We start from the raw sequence: 18,932 nt of genomic DNA, 5'->3' as shown, positions 1-18,932 counted from the left end.
CCCTCCACAAGAAGGGAAGTAAGACATACCTCAACAATTATAGATGTATTTCCTTGTTACAAATTACCTACAAGATCCTCTCTGTAGCCCTGCTCAATAGAGTCACCACACAGCTAGACTCAGTTAGGTGAATACCAAGCTGATTTCCGATAGACTAGATCTTGTCCAGAACAGATACACAATCTTAAGGCAGTTCTTAATTACAAAAGCTGAGGTGGACATCCCTGGGTGATGGTCCTAGTAGATTTTCAGAAAGCTTATGACTCTGGACAGAGACACCCTTTTCTCCATACTATGGAAACTTGGTCTGGATGGGAAGACCCTACGGTTGGTTCAAGCCACTCTGAGGAACACGACATCCAAGGTCAGGTTCAGAGGTAAACAATCCTAAAGCTTTCCAGTCAGAACAGGAGTTAGACAGGATGATAGTCTCTCCTGCATTCTCTTCAACTGTGTCCTGGAAAAGATCATTAGGGAATGGAGAACGATGCTACCACCGGAAGCTGGACTGAAGCTTGGGTACAAGAGAGACAACCTCATTGTCCCGTGCCTAGCCTTTGCCGAGGACCTCATTCAAGATGGCGGAGAAGGCTACCTACAACTTACAGAGTCTTTATAGTGTAGCGATTAAGACTGGTCTGTAGATCAGCATCCAGAAGACTGAATTTATGACCAATATCAAGGAGGCCCCTTCTACAATTCCTCTCACAGACGCTACCATATGAAAAATACCTGCAGTTAAGTACTTGGGAGAATGGATCTCTGCGAATCAGAGCGAGAATCTAGCCATAGATGCCAGATGTACCAAGGTTGAAAGGGCTTATCACTCGTGTCGTATCTATTCATCTAAGTGCCTCTCCAAGAACCTCAAACTCAGACACTACAACTCGGTAGTCAAACCATCTGTTCAGTATGCTTCTGAATGCCTTGTAATGGCTAGGAAGGGCCCACTCAGAAAGCTGGAGTTAAAAGAGAGGAAGATCCTGAGGAGGATATTAGGACCAATCAGAGAGGAAGGAGGCACTCTCAGAATCCGCCATAATGATGAACTGTATGAACACCAGGAGGACATCGTCACGTCTATAAGGAAAAGGCGCCTGACCTTTTACGAACACTTGGCCCGTCTGGATTCCAAAAGACTCACCAACAGGATATTCACAGTAACAGGAAGAGGCAAGGCTTCTAAGAACAAATGGATCACGTCAGTTAAGTCGGATATGGAACAAATAGATATCCCACTGGGCAAACTCATGACCGACTACTGTTCCGTCAAGCCATCCGATACGGAGTTTTCCCTATGTCCCTTACAAGTAAGAAGACTACAGGAACTAAGTGGACAGAGGAGAGAAAGCTGGCTCATAGTCAGCAAATGAAGGAGTATTGGAAGAAGAAAGCAACAACTTTACCAAAGAGTAGATACGAGCCCCGTGGTTCTCAGTAGGCCTAAACGACAAAGAAGAAGAATATTGACCCAAATTAAAATTCATAAAAAAAGATAAAACCAACAACTCAAAGTCCCTGGATATTAATGTAACACGAATAGGAGATAGGTTCGAATTTCAAATATTTAGAAAATCATCATATGCTTGTTTAACGATAAAAAAATGATTTACCCTGTCCAAAATCACATAAACAGGCGGCTTTTTTCAGTTTGATTTATAGAGCCATTAAAATAATCCCCCTCTCAGATAGTAACTTAGGAAAGGAGCTCAAATTTAAGATCTGGCCTCAATTAACAGATACAAAATAAATATGATCAATCGGACCATCAATAAAGTAAAACAAAATTTAGCAACTAATCTTACTCCCGAAAAAACTAAGAACTCTAAAATCGCAACATTTACATTCACTAATCCAGCTATTTTTCCAATAACTAATCCTAATAAAAAACGAGAAGTTAATATAGCATTCAAGACACAAAATACAAACATATTTTCCAACCAGAATAGTATAAATTCTAACAATAACCCTCATCTAAATTCTGGCATCTATAGATTAACACGCGTAGAGTGTAAATGTTCATATATTGGCCAAACTGGCCATAACTTTTCACAAGATACTTAGAACACGTTAATGCTGCAAAACACAAACATTCTGCGATAAGGGCTCACATGAGAGAATCAGGCAACCATTTTATACGAACAATTACCTGAACTTGTACAAACGCTTAATCTAGAAAAAAGCAGTTTTGCCAAGTTTTCATCCCCAAAACAAATAATAATCATGGAACATTAAAGAACACAACCCCTCCCTGCACCCCTACCAGACATTCCCCTTCCAAAACTACACCTACGAACAGTTCTCCTCCTACCCCTACTCCCTCGCCTCCCAACTCGTACCACCTCACTCATACAACACAAGGAGTAGACCGGGAACAGCAAGCAGTCTCCAAACAACCTTAGTTAACACCAAACTGACAAACGGCGGTTGGAGGGGTAAGGGAAGTTGGAGAAGCACACAATTAACTGGCAACACAACTTCCAATTACTTACAAGATTCCTTTTCTTTTTACAGACATACAAGATAAACTACTTAACTTTTAACCACAATCGTCGATTTACGCTCCTTTCAATCATCCTTTATTAAATCTATTATTTCAATGTATGGTCACTGACGTCAACAAGAGCATATTTATTCAATAGAACTCGCCGAGGTCAAATGACATCAAGCATTTACATTTCATGAGGACCAATATCCTGTCACAAGTTCAATTATCAAATCAATGAAATTTGAATCCTTAAGGGATATAAAACCCTTTTACCAGTTCTCATTGCAAAGAAATATTCAAATTTAGTTCTTAAGATTGAATTTCATGCCTTTCTAAGATGTTAGACATGCTACTTGTTTGAAGTATTTTAGAACAACTCGTTCTATCACAATTTTAATGTATCTCTCCTACTAAGCCCAAGTTATTAATGCATGTCACCAAAGATTATGTATTTTATGATATTCTAGTAGAGTAAGTTTAAGTTTTTGAAAAAATAGTTCAATAGTTCGTAAGTCATTGTTTACGAAGATAACCATTCTTCAAGATTCACAGTTGGCTGATGATGCTCTGTGAGGGAGAGAAACATGTCCCACAAATAACTTTTTAATTAATAAAGACATAACATTATAATGTATTGAACAAGTGTATTCATATAAAAATGTTATTGCAAACAACAGATTTCAATACAGATTAAACCATGAGATTATACACTTGCAACAATAACAGTGTCTGAGCTTTAGATAACTTAAAGCATGCTACAAAAATCAGCGTCATCGTAGTCCTCAAAGTACGTAGCGTGTTCTTTTTACTCACCCAAGAAGTTTTATTGGGTTATATTCCTCACCACAGTGATTTTCTCTTTCAGTCAAATATTCCAGCCCTATAAGCTGTCATCTGATATTTCCTGCTCTACCAGCCAACCTTTGTCCGGTAAAATCTTAAACCGAGATAATGCTGTTTGTGAATACAAATGCAACTTATCTGTTTTCTTACCTTTGAACCAAAATAAAAGCTTTTACTTGCACTGGTGAATATGAACCTAGGTGGTTAAAATATAACTTATTAAAAAGTATTTATTTTATTCCATTAGTGGAACATTAAAATATGTTTGTTACTTATCTTGTTTTGAGAGTTTGATTCTGAACTGAGATGAATAGTTTGGACAAGACAATCACTATTGTAAGGAGCCAAACAAAGATCATTGGCCCTTCATGATAAATTAGAATAGAAAAGAGAAGTAGAGCCAACCAAAACATGGGCAGAGTATAGATAACAAGAACACAAGGAATAAATGTTAAGACTAGATGAGAACAGTAATTAATACAGGAAATAAATTCTAACTGTTTAGCATTATCAAGTTTTTGTTTCATTACATTTTATGAATTGGAAGTCTAATTAGAAGTAGCACTCTTGCAGAAGTAGAAGCAAAAGGACAATATTAAAAACAGCGTATCTTGGCTAGCATGTTTTGTGAAGATTTAAAAAAGTAATGACAGGCTAAAGGAAACTAAACAGAAAAGTTACAGGTTTTTTTGTTGGGGGCGGGTATGGATAGTATGCATGTCATCAGAAATAGTAATCAGGTGCACTTATTCTAATATTCTACCCATGAAGTCAAAAACAGCTAAAGAAGGCAAAACCTACATCAATTTCTCATTTATGTTGGATAGCTTATTAGTACTTACATCATATTTGCTGGCAATGAAGATGCTTGCTGCTCCTATAAGTTGCAAGGTCTCCTTGGATATAACATTTTTACACAGGTATAAATCAACAAGTTTCACTGCTAAGTATAAAGTCTCGTGATTCAGCTCAAACGTTTCCTGCACTTCAACCATCCAGTCTACCAACAGTGATCTCATCCATGTGTTTAGATGTTGCTGACGCTCCATGTAGTGATCAATAGGGAATGCAGCCTGCAACATTACGTATCAACTGCAACAACTAAGCAGTCTCCTGATTTTCAGGAAAAGTAAAAATATAACAATGCATCTTGCATATCAAGTAAAGTGCAATGCATAAACACCCCAGCATTGAAAACTGCAGGGCCAAACAGGTTTTTGCTCATAGTGATTTATGAGGCATTTGTCTACGAAATAAAACATACCAGATACACCATGTTTACCTGAATATAAAACTAGTTTTTTCCAAAACGTGGCGATCTTAAAACTGATAACCTTATTTTCGCAAATTAGGAATATAGCTTTTCTTTCGTGTTACGACTGATTAAAAAAAAGTTCATATTAGTTACAATACCTATTTTCGTATTGGAGGGGAGCTGCGGCAGGTTTTACTCCGCATGTTTCAAAGTCGGTTCTAGCTCCCATTTTGCCTCCACCATTCATATGTAGCAGAATTGGACTCCATGTGGGAAACTATGCATTCAGCAGATGGTGCGAGATGTGGGGGACGGAAAATTTGTATTATCATACTAATCTACCATGAACTTAACATTCTAACCACACATGCTTTATATAATTGTGCTTATGCGTATGTTGCTGTAATAATTTGAGACTTGTCAAGCAGGGAATTACGGTATATTGAATAAATTGATTCAATAGTTAATTAACTTTTTGGTGTCCATTATACATAACGCAAGTAGCTACCACAAAAACACTTCCCAACTGTATATCAGAGACAGCTGAGCTGATACATATTTGCAGCCAAACAGCAGAATAAAAGAATGTGATTTTCAACAAAGTTGCATGAATGTTAATTCCGTATGATTCCACTCTGCTATTGAAAAATATTCTTGCCAGAGAATTCTGTTCTGTTCAATAACCATCTTGATCTCCCATTGAATCACAAATGTGAGCACATGCATGTTTGTTGAATTTCCTTTGGTATATAACTGTTAGGTTCTTCAATTTGCTGAAACTAATTTTGATTAAATATATTTATGAACTACATGAAAGCCAAAACATATGGTAACAGTATTGCATCTGCAAAAGAAAAACAAAATTAAAATACAATGACATGTTTCATTCTTGAAAGATCATTAGATCCTATCAATTGCACTCAAATAATGGAAAGTAATTTTGTTCATTTCAGTTTAAATACTTGGGCACTTGAAATTTGGATATTTTCTTTTTTGCTATTTTGCTTTACATCGCACCGACACAGATATATCTTATGGCAACAATGGGATAGGAAAGAAGCGGCCGTGGCCTTAATTAAGGTACAGCCCCGGCATTTGCCCGGTGTGAAAATGGGAAACCATGGAAAATAATCTTCAGGGCTGCCGAAAGTGGGACTCGAACCCACTATCTCTCGATTACTGGATACTGGCCGCACTTAAGCGACTGCAGCTATTGAGCTTGGTGGAACTTATCTTAAGGCTGTCCTCTCTTGTCGTACATACGACGGTGTAATTGGTGTAAAACCTTCAATTATTATGTTTAATATATTTTAATTATAGTTTATTTAATGCTAAATTATCTTTTATTAAGTGTTAAACATAACTCCTCTGTAAATATGTAGTATAAAATTGTATAACCTCAAATACATATTGTTTAACCTCAAGATCTATATGGTTAAAAGCGGAAGAAAATTCCATAATGTTTGTATGTTAGACTTTTTGTGCTATAATTTGGTGTATATGAAGGGTTCTGGAAACTTACTGTAAGGTTTTATTATCCAGATACATGTAGAGACATTACAAATGTTGTAGATATTTTCATGTACATTTTTAAATATTGAAAGAACATTCAAGTACCCATTCAACTAGCTGGTCGATCGATGTTTCATCGAATAGTATAAATATCGAGCTGCCAAGCCAGCGCGTCAGTCAGAACATTGACTAGTGAGTGAGTGAGGTGGGGAATCCAAGAGAGAGTATGTTATAGTGCGCGCGTCAGTGTTGTTGATATCTGTACTTGTCAGAATTGACTTCAGGGTACTCCGCTATTGAGTGTTGTATATAGTGTCATTTGCTACTGTGTATAATTGTGTGTTGTGACGTACAGTGGAAATAAATTAATTTTAATAAGGAAGTGAATGTGTTCTCGTGTTATATTTATTTACGTCAAATAAAATCACAACGTAGAACGATACTCTCTACTCCAACTTCAGGTTTTACAAAGGTACATACGTTTTAACGTATATTTTATGTATGTCTCAATTTATAAAAGAATGATTTTCACCATTATTTGTCAGTTGATGATTGCTTGAAACAAGCTGAAACAAGTACTGACCAATTGTAACTAGTTATGAGTAATACGCATTGATTAGATTGACCTTAATTAACATTTAATTTCATAACTGATAACTTAATATGGATCACAATGATTTTTGTAGCTCTTTCAGATGCTGATGAAAGCGATTTTAGTCATCTGGATAGCTCATGTGGGAGCGATTTTCTCTGAGACTTAAGTGAATGATCATTTACGAGATAGTGATGCGAAGGCTGTAAATTACCAACCTACGAATGCTGGTAGTGACTGTAAATTACAACTGAACAGCCATTTGATACTGCCTGGTACTTTTACAGAGCACATTCATAATCTAACCCCTGGTTCTACAGAACTGACATATTCTGAAAGTAAGCAGGTGTGTACTGTATGAAAAGATCACAAATTACACTGTGCTGCGTATATGCATGCTCAAGTGGAAAAGGTTGGTAGCGAGTGGTTCAACATACCACCTTCTGAAATCAAAACTTATTTGGGGACTCCAGGAGTCTGAGACAGACTTCAAAAATGTGTCAACTCACTATGTACTGAGGTCTGGCAGGAAAAATATCCTATCTTTCATTTAGCATACAATCTTTATTTAACCCTTTGTGAGCGGTGGTAATTCATGGCCATGGCGGCTGATTTAAAAAAATAAAGACTGCACTCTAAATTTTGGAAAATATACTAAATCTATTAAAATATATCAAAATTAACCACATGCCTTAAGAACAGAAACACAACTCTGAAGTGGGCTAAAGACAAAAATATAGTCTCCATTTTTTCAGTGGAAAAATGGCACAAGGGACAGTCCATGATATAATCTGACAATGGTTAATTTTAAATACACAATAGTCCCACTTCCTGAGATGAGGCGAGAAATTTATATACCGTGTTTGTAAGGCTGATTGACAATCCCAATGTCAACCTCAGTTGAGGAGCTAATAAAGATGAAATGAATGATGGTATATGAAATTGGGTACGAAGGTGGAAAGAAACTGCTGTGGCCTACGAACAGGAACTGCCCCTGCATTTGCCTGGAAGGGAAAATGAAAATCATTCTCAGGACAGCTGATGGTAGAGATCGAACTTGCATCTTCCTTACACAGAGCTTGCCCCCATAGTACGGATACTCCGCTCGGCACACATTAGCTCACTATTACGAAATGCATGTACAAAAAGCTACTTTCAGTGATGTTTTGGTTTCATTTTGTGTGATCACCAAAATTTGACAATCATGATGTCAATGTTGCAATAAAGATCCTCTTATACAATTCAGTTTTAGTTCCCAGCTTACTATATGGATCTGAATTTTGGACATGCTACAGGCAGCATATTAAAAAGTTGGAACAATATCACCAGCACTGCTTAAGGAAAATTTTGCATATAACCCAAAAAGATAGACAAATGTCAGCGTACTTGAAGAGGCACAGACCACCCGTACAGAAGCCATGGTTTTAAAACGCCAGCTACGATGGACAGGGCATGTAATACGCATGCCCGACAATCGCATTCCCAAGCAAGTGTTGTAACTGAGTTAACAGAGGGTAAACGTTGTTTGGGAGGTCAGAGGAAGCGATTTAAGGATGTAATTAAGGCTAACATGATGTGCCACATTGATGTGAACAACTGGGAGACCTTAGCCCTCAACCGTTCATCCTGGAGATCTTCAGCTCATCGCGGCACACTACTTTTCGAAGAAAACCATAGGCGAATAGTGAACAATAAGAGGCAACAAAGGAAGGAAAAAGAACAAAAAGGAGAACAATGGCTGCTCCACCTGGGAGTATCTGCCACCTCTGCAGAAAATGTGCCTCCAGTATTAGGCCGTTCAGTCACCTATGGACTTGCAGACGAAGAGGAATTCTAACTGGAAGACCAACCTACTCATTTAAGATTGTTTGCTATTGGATCACCAAAAGGTGGAGAAATTAATCAAAGAATGAAATGGAAACTGAACCCACGATTCCCACAAATAATTCTATAGGGCGCGTTTCAGTATGAAAGTTTCATGGGAGCACTGGCGCTGGATCAATCTCAAATGGGAATAATTGTTGCAGTTTCTGGGACTGTTACTACTTTTGTTCTATCCAATCTGTCGCTGCCAGTGTCACTTGTGTGGCTGTTGCTCTCAGAGCTGGAGGAAGAATTTTCGACTTCTTTCTATAATCCTATATTGACACCATATAGGTATCACTAATCTGGTTCTACAACGCCATTTCACCGGAAAAGCACACAAATATGTAAAAGGTACGCGCACGAAAAATTGAGTCATGCAACGTGTGTGTTACACCACTATAACAGGAGAAAAAAATATTGTAAGATATTGAGGGGAATTCCCTCATCAGTAAAGTTAAAGGAACAACTCCTACTAACTATGAGCATATTTGTGTACCTCCTCGGCTATAAAGCCACACAATTCAAAAGTAACATAAGTAAGTTGAATCATAAGTCATGGCAACTATGTATTTTTTTCCCCTCACGAACGGGAGACAACATGGAAAATCCATGATATGCATTTGGAAACGTACGGTATGTAAGTGCGTATGATGCCACTAGATGGTGTATGTAAACAACAGTGTGGGTCTAAGCATGCCCCCAAGTTCAGTGTGAGCGAGAGAGCGTCACAAAATGAAGTCAACAAGCAGGAAAAACGATTGTATATTAAAACAGCAGTTCTCCCCGGCAGAAATGCATGCCAATGCCATGCAGAGCTGCGGGAAGCATTAGATGTGCATGCCATGCCCTATAGAACAGTGGCGAGGTGGGTGGAGACGTTCAAACGGGGTAGAGTATCAACTGGCGATTTGCCTCGCCCAGGCCGTCCAGTGTCCATGGACAAAGATGTACGGATAATGGTGATTGATCAGTGTTTACATGAGGACAGGTACTGGACTCTAGTGGAATTGCAAGAACACACAGCAATACCAGCAGCAATAATCCTACACGATAACGCGACAGCTCACACAGAAAAGAAAAAAATGATGAACTCTTCTCAGAAGAACTCTTAAGGTTTCACCGTACTTTTTCCCCGCCTGCTGGCTCTTCAGAAATGTGTGCACGTGTGTTTTATATTCAGGAATCATTCAAGAAGAACACTTTCGCACTGCAAGATGTGTGGTTAAGGTTATTTTTAATATGTATAACTTTTGTTTTCTCAACGATTCATTTGTTTCTATACTTGTCCCTGTTTTTATCTCCTTGTAAGATGTGTATTGTTTAATGTAACGCCTTGAGTAATATAAATGCCTACATGCTTGCCTATTCCCACATTTTGGCTGATGATGACGCAAATCAGCGTTGAAACTAGTTCCAAGTACAAATACATGTTATAAATAAACTATAACATTTTTGTATTGAAAAGGTGGACCGTTTTAAGTTTTCCTATCATCCTTTCTCAGTTCAATACGGACAAAAATGAAATTCCTAGGTTTAAATTATTCACCTGTGACTATAATCTAATCCCCGAAGTCAAGAAGCCATTACATAGACAACGGTTTGCTAACAAAGAGGACATCGTTACAGCAATTCGGAGGGAGGTGTCAGAGGTTAGCGATCACACATGCAGCGAATGGAATTCATCGCCTGCCCCACCGCTGGTACAGTGGAAACTTTGGGTGATTATTTCGAAGGTCTGTAACCAGTGGAGACCTGTCCTTCGTACGTAGTCTTGTGTAATTGCTGTGTATACCATAATAAAACAATGTTTACCAATGGCCTGTGTTCTGTCACTTTCCTACGAGAATCCCCTGAAGTCAGAATTTGTCTTCAGGCACTATGCATAAATAGACTACATGCCCTATATTTCCAGATGCATATCTTAGATTTTCCGTGTTGCCTCGTGTTCGCAAAAAAAAAAAAAGTTGCCATGACTTATGACTCGACCCTCATATATGTTTCCACCCTGAGAGAAAGAAATGTAGAGCACGTTTCCACCCGCGAAGAGTTAATAGTGGAAGTTTTCAGGATGCACTGGAAACTCAGATGTTCTGCTGTCTTCAAATTTTCTTATGCAACTTGGTTTCTATTGGCTTCCTCTTGTATGCGACAGTTATATGAGTCTTAACATGGGAAGGAAATTACAGACAGGATGAGAGGCACTGCTCAGCCCAACTGGTGCGAGGTTGTAACTTAGTCTTGTATTTGAGAGTTTCGCTATAGCTTCTATGAGTAAGCAGAACGAATATATTACAGAATGGTTAGGAAAGCATCTTAGTGATGGTAGTTTGACCATCGTTATCTGTGAATCGAATTTAATCGACTATATGACAGTCTGTGAACGTTCGGATGAAATTGAATACGAGATGGGGAGTGTGAAGTTATTCTAGTAATAATAAACATTTCTCACATAACTTGGATCTAGTTATGCATCAATAGACTAAGGGACATAGCAGGAATCAGTTAAACTGTAAATTGCATCAGTAGACTATGCGATGTTCCATTTTGCGTCATTAGACCAAGCGCCTCATTCCTCAAATTGCGTGGTGGACGACAGCGTGGAGCCCAAGTTTTCAATAGTGCTAAGTTATTGACGTGGTGATACACTGAGTGGTTTATGCAGCGACGAAGTTCAGTGACAAAGGAAAAGGACAATGCTACTAAAAACCTACGTCGGAGAATCATTCTAGAAGGACTTTCTAAGGTTAGTATAAAAATGAGATTGTTGTACAGTATCTAATATGATGTCTGCAATGTATGTAATATTCCTGTATCGATATATTTGAAGAAGCTGCGAAGGTTTCACTATAAGTGTTTTAACATGGTATGCTAGGTAATACGCACCAAATCAGTGAATTCCAGATCCGAATAATGAATGCAGTGACTTTAAATAAAGATATTTAGCGTGCCCTCAAATTTAATTAGCGTTTATACGCTGCAGAGGACTACGTAAACGTAATGAGAAACTGCAGGTGGAAAAACCTCATTGTTGTACGCCAGATGAAAGACAAGTCGTTTTTCAGTTCAGCAGAACTTGAAAATATGATCGTGAAACAGATGCCCATGGTTGCAAGATACACTGGCAAAAACTAAAAGAAATCCAGTTCTTGAAATCGCAGCCTTTCAGTATGTACGTCAAAACTAAATTTGAAGGTGAATACAGTAAAACCTTGTTAATTCGAAGTCGTTGGGACTAAAAAATCTGACTTCGAATAACGTGATTTTGAATTAACCACCAATTCGCAATTTAGAAGTACCAACCCTTGCCACGTTACAAAATATTCTAGGGCCCGTTACTGCATGCAGTTAACCTTGATTCACAGTCTATACCCTTCAAATGCCATGAAAAAAGAACTATTCCCAAAATGTATCCAAGAAGGTGCATTTACAGTATTCAAGTAATGCACTCGGATATATCACTAGCAAACATAACCTCACGCAATGAAAGAAAGAAAAAAAAAAGCACGATTCAAAGATGAGGAGAAATCTATGCTGGCTCCCATGTGCAAGTGCTCATTAATACATGCAATCACCTCGATTCACAGTTTAAACCTTTCAAATGTCATGGAAAAAGCTATTTCCGAAATGTATCCAACAAGGTGCATTTACAATGTTCAAATAATGCACTTGGATAAATCACTGACAAACATAACCTCACGCAACGAAAGAAAAAAATATCACACAATTCAAAGACGAGGATAAATTATGCCGGTCCCCCTGTGCAAATGCATTATTTTTTGGATTTCTGTACTGTTTGCATTTTTATAGGCTTTGTACTGGCATGGAAAGTGCCCGACGCCCTTAAAACATTGTGGTTTATCGAACTTTCCTATGACGAGGGGATAAAGTTTCTCGCTTCCATCCCATGTGTATTGCAACGTACTACTATGATCCATTTAAAACCATAAGACCGTTTGGGCTTGCATTAAAATAAAGCAATGCAGTTTCACCGGCAATGAGAATATTGTTCGGTGCCTACGAATTTATTATCTGAGCTACGCTTTTCTGTCAACTGTCGGCATCGTCAGTGTTCGCGGATTCTGTTTTTCCGCACACTGCCTGTTGCGTGATATTACGGCGTTCCTTAAAAGGTTGAATACAAAAGAATTCCGATCTCATTCAATTTAGCAATCATATGCAACTTGGTAGACCCACCGAAGTGAGTGTAAGTGCGGAAAGCTACCCTTCCACGTTCCGGAACGCACGTTCCGTTATGACGCGGAGCGGATAAATTTCGAGGAGTATTGTTTTAAAATGTAAAGGCAGTTTCGAATTAAAAGTCTGAATTTCAGTAATGGGCCCACATTGTACTTCGAATTACAATTATCCGTATTTCGAATTAAACAATTTAAATAACATGCAAAACTCATGTTTCTGTGAACGAGAGCTTCTTCGAATTAGGCGGGATTTTGAATTAACCGATTTCGAATTATCGAGGTTCTACTGTACATGGAAGTAAATCTAAATACGTCAAAACTGGGACAACCACAGGAAACTAGAGTTCCCTTTAATCAGGCATTGATACCTTGGTGGCCAAACAAAAAAACCTATCTCTGAAACCAAACTTTGAGACCTTAAGTCACTGACGCACCTAATACTTGCAGAAGCCAAACAATTTTACTAGAAACTTCAAGGAGATTCTGACATCGTGGACGGCATAATGGATTGAATGGATATACTGATTTCGAGGTTGAATGAACTGAGAGTTACAATCATTTTACCTGTCCAGTGTTTTATATGAATTTATGGGAGCAAATATTTTAATCACATTTCCTGTTCCTGTTCTGTTTGACAGAGATAAGTAATTAAAAGTCTATACTTTCTTTCAGAATCGCTTTATTTTCTTGAAATAATGTACAGTGAAACCTCAATTATCCGTTCCCCGAAACTAAGTTTTCCCGTAATATTCGTTCAAATTACATGGTCCCGCGAGCATCCCTATTAAAACCTGTATTAAAAATCCCGTGTTATCCGTTCCTCGAAGAAACGATTTCCCGCATCAACCGTCCAGAAATTTTAGTCCCATCAATGCTAAATCCTCAATCAAGTGATTTTCAAGATTTCGAGAATGGACGGCAGGAATCGAATTTGCGAGTCTAGCGTATTTTAATTTCGTCAGATATCTTGCGCGATCATACTTAAGGAACGTTCTGTACCAGGCTAACAATGAAGGCTTCCGCCAACTTGCGCTTTGTTAAGAGCTTTTTGTTGAATGTTTCGTTCAGTTGCTGTGTTACTAGCTGGTGAAAACTAACAATTTACGCAGTAAGGTTTCGGTTTGCATACACAGTACAGTATTGAAATGGCGCGACCTGTAAAGCATATGAAAACCCTGCAAGAAAAACTTCAGATTATAGAGGAAGTTGAAAGAAATCCAACAGGAAAAAAAGTTGACATTGCAAAACGTTTAGGCTTACCTGCTTTGACACTGAATACAATAATAGGCAAAAAACAAGAGATACGTGAACAAGTAAAAAAATGTGGATCCTCCGCGAAGAATAGAAAAACGGGGAAGGAATCGAGATATTCCAAAATGGAAGCAGTTCTCTTTTCTTGGTATCAGCAAGCTCGGGCGTCAAGAATTCCTGTGAATGGTAACATTTTGTGTGTAAAAGCATAGCTGCAAGAATGGGGACTGCCTGTAGGGGTGACGTACAGTGGGGACTTCGAGGGCTCTGGGACCGCTCCGGTAGCTGTGAAAGCCCTTCAGGAACTCTGTAAAGTGGTGGCAAAAGGGGCTCTGGTTAAGACGCAGCGGGTCGTTATGCTACTTAGGTTCCTGAATGGTAAAAAAAAAAAAAAGTACATAAATGCAATGTAAATTTTAATCTTATATAAGTTGTATAGTATCATTTGAAGTAATTCCACATACTGTATATCAGTTGACTATATTTGTAAGTAGTACAGGAGATATTATAAGTAGAATTTTGTAAACAATATAAATTTATTAAGGATGAGCTGTGTGTTTAATAGAAACACTTGTTAGCGTAAATTGTATAATATTGTATTATAGGAAAATTTTCTTCTCTTGTAAATTTAATATTCAGTGCTTGACAATAATGTATTTTAGTGTACCATTTGCCACCGAGGTAGACACCTCATTTGCAAATAAAGAGAATTTGATATTTGAATGGGGGTAAAAAATGTTTCCGCTTCGAATGGATGGATTTCCCGGTTTAAGGAGCGTCATGGGCTGGGGTATAAAAAGCTCGCCGGCGAGAGTGCTGGAGTTGACGGTTCGGCTATGGAAGATTGGGGGAAAAATCTCTCAGAGCCGCTTGAAGGATACAAACCGAAGAACATCTATAACGCGGATGAAACAGGCTTATTTTTCAACTGTTTACTGGATCGCACGCTGGCTCTTAAAGGAGAACCTTGTCATGGAGGCAAAAATGCGAAGGACTGCATTACTGTTTTGTTGTGCTGTAACAGTGACGGGTCAGACAAATGTATCCCTATTGTTATAGGCAAAGCAGCGAAACCGAGATGCTTTAAGAACGTGAAGTTACCAGTGCGATACTAGACGAACGGTAAAGCTTGGATGACCATAGACATTTTTTTTGGATTTTCTTCATGGACTGGATGCTTCTATGGGTGCTCAAGCGAGAAAAATAGTTTTGTTTGTAGATAACTGTGCCGCCCACCCACAGGAACTTTCTTTCTTACGAAATGTGAAACTTATTTTCTATCCCCCGAATTGTACCAGTGTCCTTCAGCCTCTGGATGCGGGGGTGATAAAGTGCTTTAAAGGGTACTACCGCAAACAGCTGGTGCAAAGGGCTGTGTGTATGTTGGACGCCGGGAAAGAAGTGAAGACGAAGTTCAGTATACTACAGGCAATCCACTTTGTGTCAGCATGGTTCCACGTTTCGCCCTCCACCATTCAAAATTGTTTTCATAAATGTGGCTTTGGCAAAAGCAGAGACACGAACGACACCAACACCGGCAGCAAAGAACAACTTATCAGTGAGGACTGGGAGAAGCTTGCGCCGAGAGAGGTTAACTTCGAGACGTACACTACAGTTGATAGTGAGCTCGCCACTTGTGGTGTAAAGAGCATAGTACAGCTGTGTGATGATGCTACTGCCACAGCCAGTGCAAGCGCCGTGCATGAGATTGCGAGCGAGGGGGAAGACGAAGATTAAATTGAACCCCTGCCAACGTTTGCAGAAACATCAGCTGCCTTCGACAAAATTTGCAACTATATTACTGCGTATGACACAGACAGCAGCGAACTACAGAACGTTTTAAATATTGAGGGAGCACTGTACCGTGTTAAGACACGACAAAATAAAAAACAATTGATGATTAAAGACTTCTTCACTACAAAGTGACTACCGTATTCTGTGACTGAAGAAATGACAATTTGTTTTGTGTGTACAGTACGTAACCTATATGTGTGCGATGTGACACTATTTTTGTGAGTGCGAATCTGTTTCATTACATCTTCTGGGATTTAATGTATTTTGGTATAATTTTTGTATGTGTGTTGTGATTAGCTTACTTGATTATGTGACTGGACCTGTTGCAACCTATGCTTATTTACGTGTTTTCAGCGATCTTTCTTAAATATAATACCACAGGTAGGTTCATGTGAACTGCACTAGTAACTATGCCTATCATGCAAGCCACATTTCTCGCCTGTTTATCGGTCAAAAAAAAAAAAATCATTAATGGAAAGTGTACCGGGCGGTACACCTCCACGCCGCTAATTTAAAATTTGCGCCAGTTGAAACTCCTCTGCTGGAGGAAGTCTGAACTTTATCTACGCTATCAATTCTCTACTTTCTCAGAAGATGTCACCACGTGGAAAATTCTGAGTTTTTGAACTGTGTCATTTTTGATGTGTTTTTGTTTCGCTTGAAGTAAGAAGTGTGAACTTTCTCTTCTAGAGGACACTACTGAAGATCAACAATAGTGCACCCTAGTGCGAAGTCTAAGAACTATTTTGTTGGAGAAATTTTTATTTCAAATGTTTGTCTTTGCTAAATTTTTTTCAGTTATTAAGTTGGCTGTATACCCCTCTCTTTCCCCTTGTTTTGCATTTAACCAATCCCGAATTTCTGTTATTAATTTCTGACCAATCATAGGTATCTTCCCCCAATTTGAATATGTTGCTGTTTGTGGGAGGGTGTTTTCATTCCTCTGACACCTAGAACCTTCCGCGAGAGGATATAAACTGCTGATTTTAGGATCTCCGGGCCACTTCTGTTCCATCTTTCAGTGTAATAAGTACATAGCAGGAGGCGGGAAGCGCCTCTTTCCTCGACAGCGGTCAACAACAAGGTAATGGCCGATTAATAACTTCCTTCTTTGCTAGCTCAGCAGTTTAACTCTCGGGGCGGGTTCTAAGCGTTCCACCATGTAACCTTTTCCTAAATGTAACTACTCCTTTTATATATTATCTTTTAAAGCTACATACTGGGATAGAGAGTGCTAACCCTCTCGAGCTCCCACTCATATTGTTTTGAGGTGAACTTATTTTTCTCAACCTATTCTTCGTTAATGTAAAACAAATTGTTCTCTTCTTAAGTCACCTCTTTAGTATGGGATTAGCCCTTGTATTAACGGCCTAGTGCCAAGTAGGTCTTAAAGTGTATTAGGAGTGCAAGTTCGCCTCCTCTCAAATTGTTATTTTAGAGGTCATTTAATTAACCTCCTTTTCATTTTATAGACCTCAGTAGATTGGGTATTCTACCCCTGTGTTTAGGTCCGTTGAGGACAACTTGAAGGTGGAGTTTGGTGTGGCCTGGGAGAGGCTTAAATTTGGGAGCGAGCGGCTCTTTCGAAAATTGAATGTTGTATGCCTCGTGGAGGCTTTTCAGTGTAATTTGGAGCTAGGGCTCCTAGGCATGAATGGGGTTTTCTGCCCCTCTGTTGAAACTTGTGTTTGGGGTAAAATTGGGCTGATTGCCCTAGCATTGTGTTTTCAGGGCTCGAAGCCCAAATCCTGTAAATATTGTAACTACCCTTTGACTTGCTACTTTGTACCTGCCATGCTTGTTATTTCTTTGTTTTTTGAAAAGAAAATATAACCTGGTTAAATTTTAAATTAATTTTACTTTAGTAGCTTGAGACCCGTTCACCACCCCGCACCTTCTTTCACGCATAACTACCACAAAAACACGGTAACAGAAAGTACCGTGGCCTAAAATATGGGCAAACTCGAAGTTAAATTTCGCGCCGTAAGTTCGTAATACAGCACGAAAACATTTACTGATTAACAAGTTACATTGTTCTTTTTTAGGTTATTAAAACAAAGTCTTCTAATTTACATGAGACTATCGTCAGATAACGATTTCTGTACCAGTTAGATTTATTCAAGGTAAAAACAGAGGTAGCTACCGTAGACGTTTTTAAGTCGTCAATTAAGTGACTGGATTATAATGTATTCCCGATCGGCATAATTACTCCGATACACTCTCCTTGCAGCAATAGTGAAACTGGAGTCTCAGAAGTGGTTTTAAATTTTTTAGATATCAATATAATTCTGATAACTTATTTAGCAGAATATTTTTCGATGAGCTTGGCTGATGAAAGTTGCTGGCCTGTAAGACGTGTTTACGGGAAAGTGACGAAATTTCTCGGTAAAACTGAATTTAAAACATAAAGTTTTTAAACTAATGTATTTAATGCAGGCGTTTTTGTGCAAATAAAATGATATATATTTAATTACTGTGAAGTACAGTCAAACTGTTGACGGTTTTAATTTGTTCCCAGATTTTCCGCTTTCCCGTATTGTACGTTTTCCCCCCGAGGTCCCTCCAAAAACGGAAAATCGAGGTATCACTGTAATCATAACCACATACACTGGCCTCCATATCCTTTACTTAGCTGAAGGGATTGCTATTCCGATAATGACTATGCTTGTTTAAAGGGGTCTAACATCTAGGTCAACATCCCCTAATGGTATGAGAGACTGCCATTCTACTTAGCAACTAATATGTCTAAAGCAGAAAAACACTTACCCATGGGCTTGAAAATATCGCGTCAGTACAATACTCTCAGAACATAATAGGCCTATAGTGAAGGAAAATCCATGAAGAAATATGCATTGCACTGTATAGACTACAATGACTCGCTTATTACCATTTGTATTTGACTCAGATCATTTGAAATTCGTCAAATCAATAAGTGGTTACAGCAATGAGTTGAGGGAATAGCTCCTATTTCAAAGTTTCTCAATCTAAAACTAGAATAATGTACCGGAGTTGTGGCGTGGCTCACGATGGTTCAAGCACTTAGCGCAGTAGGAGATTCAGGTTTTGATCACGACTGCAGTCACATATTTTTTGAAGTCGTACTGAGTAGATACTCAACAGTAAGGGGTTATTGGT

The 18,932-nt window shown here is 38.6% G+C and overlaps 1 protein-coding gene across 3 annotated transcripts in view; it reads right to left on the bottom strand.

Moving 5' to 3' along the window:
- CycB3 (cyclin B3) overlaps positions 1-18,932 on the bottom strand; it is a 177,440-nt gene that overhangs the window by 80,276 nt on the left and 78,232 nt on the right. For all 3 annotated transcript variants that reach the window (XM_067136461.2, XM_067136463.2, XM_067136462.2), the window contains exon 5: positions 4,174-4,404. In XM_067136461.2, the coding sequence (XP_066992562.1) occupies positions 4,174-4,404 (231 nt within the window). The remainder of the gene's footprint in view (positions 1-4,173; positions 4,405-18,932) is intronic.

Source organism: Anabrus simplex, chromosome 1 (assembly GCF_040414725.1).
Source record: "Anabrus simplex isolate iqAnaSimp1 chromosome 1, ASM4041472v1, whole genome shotgun sequence".
Lineage (NCBI taxonomy): Eukaryota > Metazoa > Arthropoda > Insecta > Orthoptera > Tettigoniidae > Anabrus > Anabrus simplex.
Note: the sequence above shows the minus strand (reverse complement) of the source record. Positions and strands in the feature narration are given on the sequence as shown.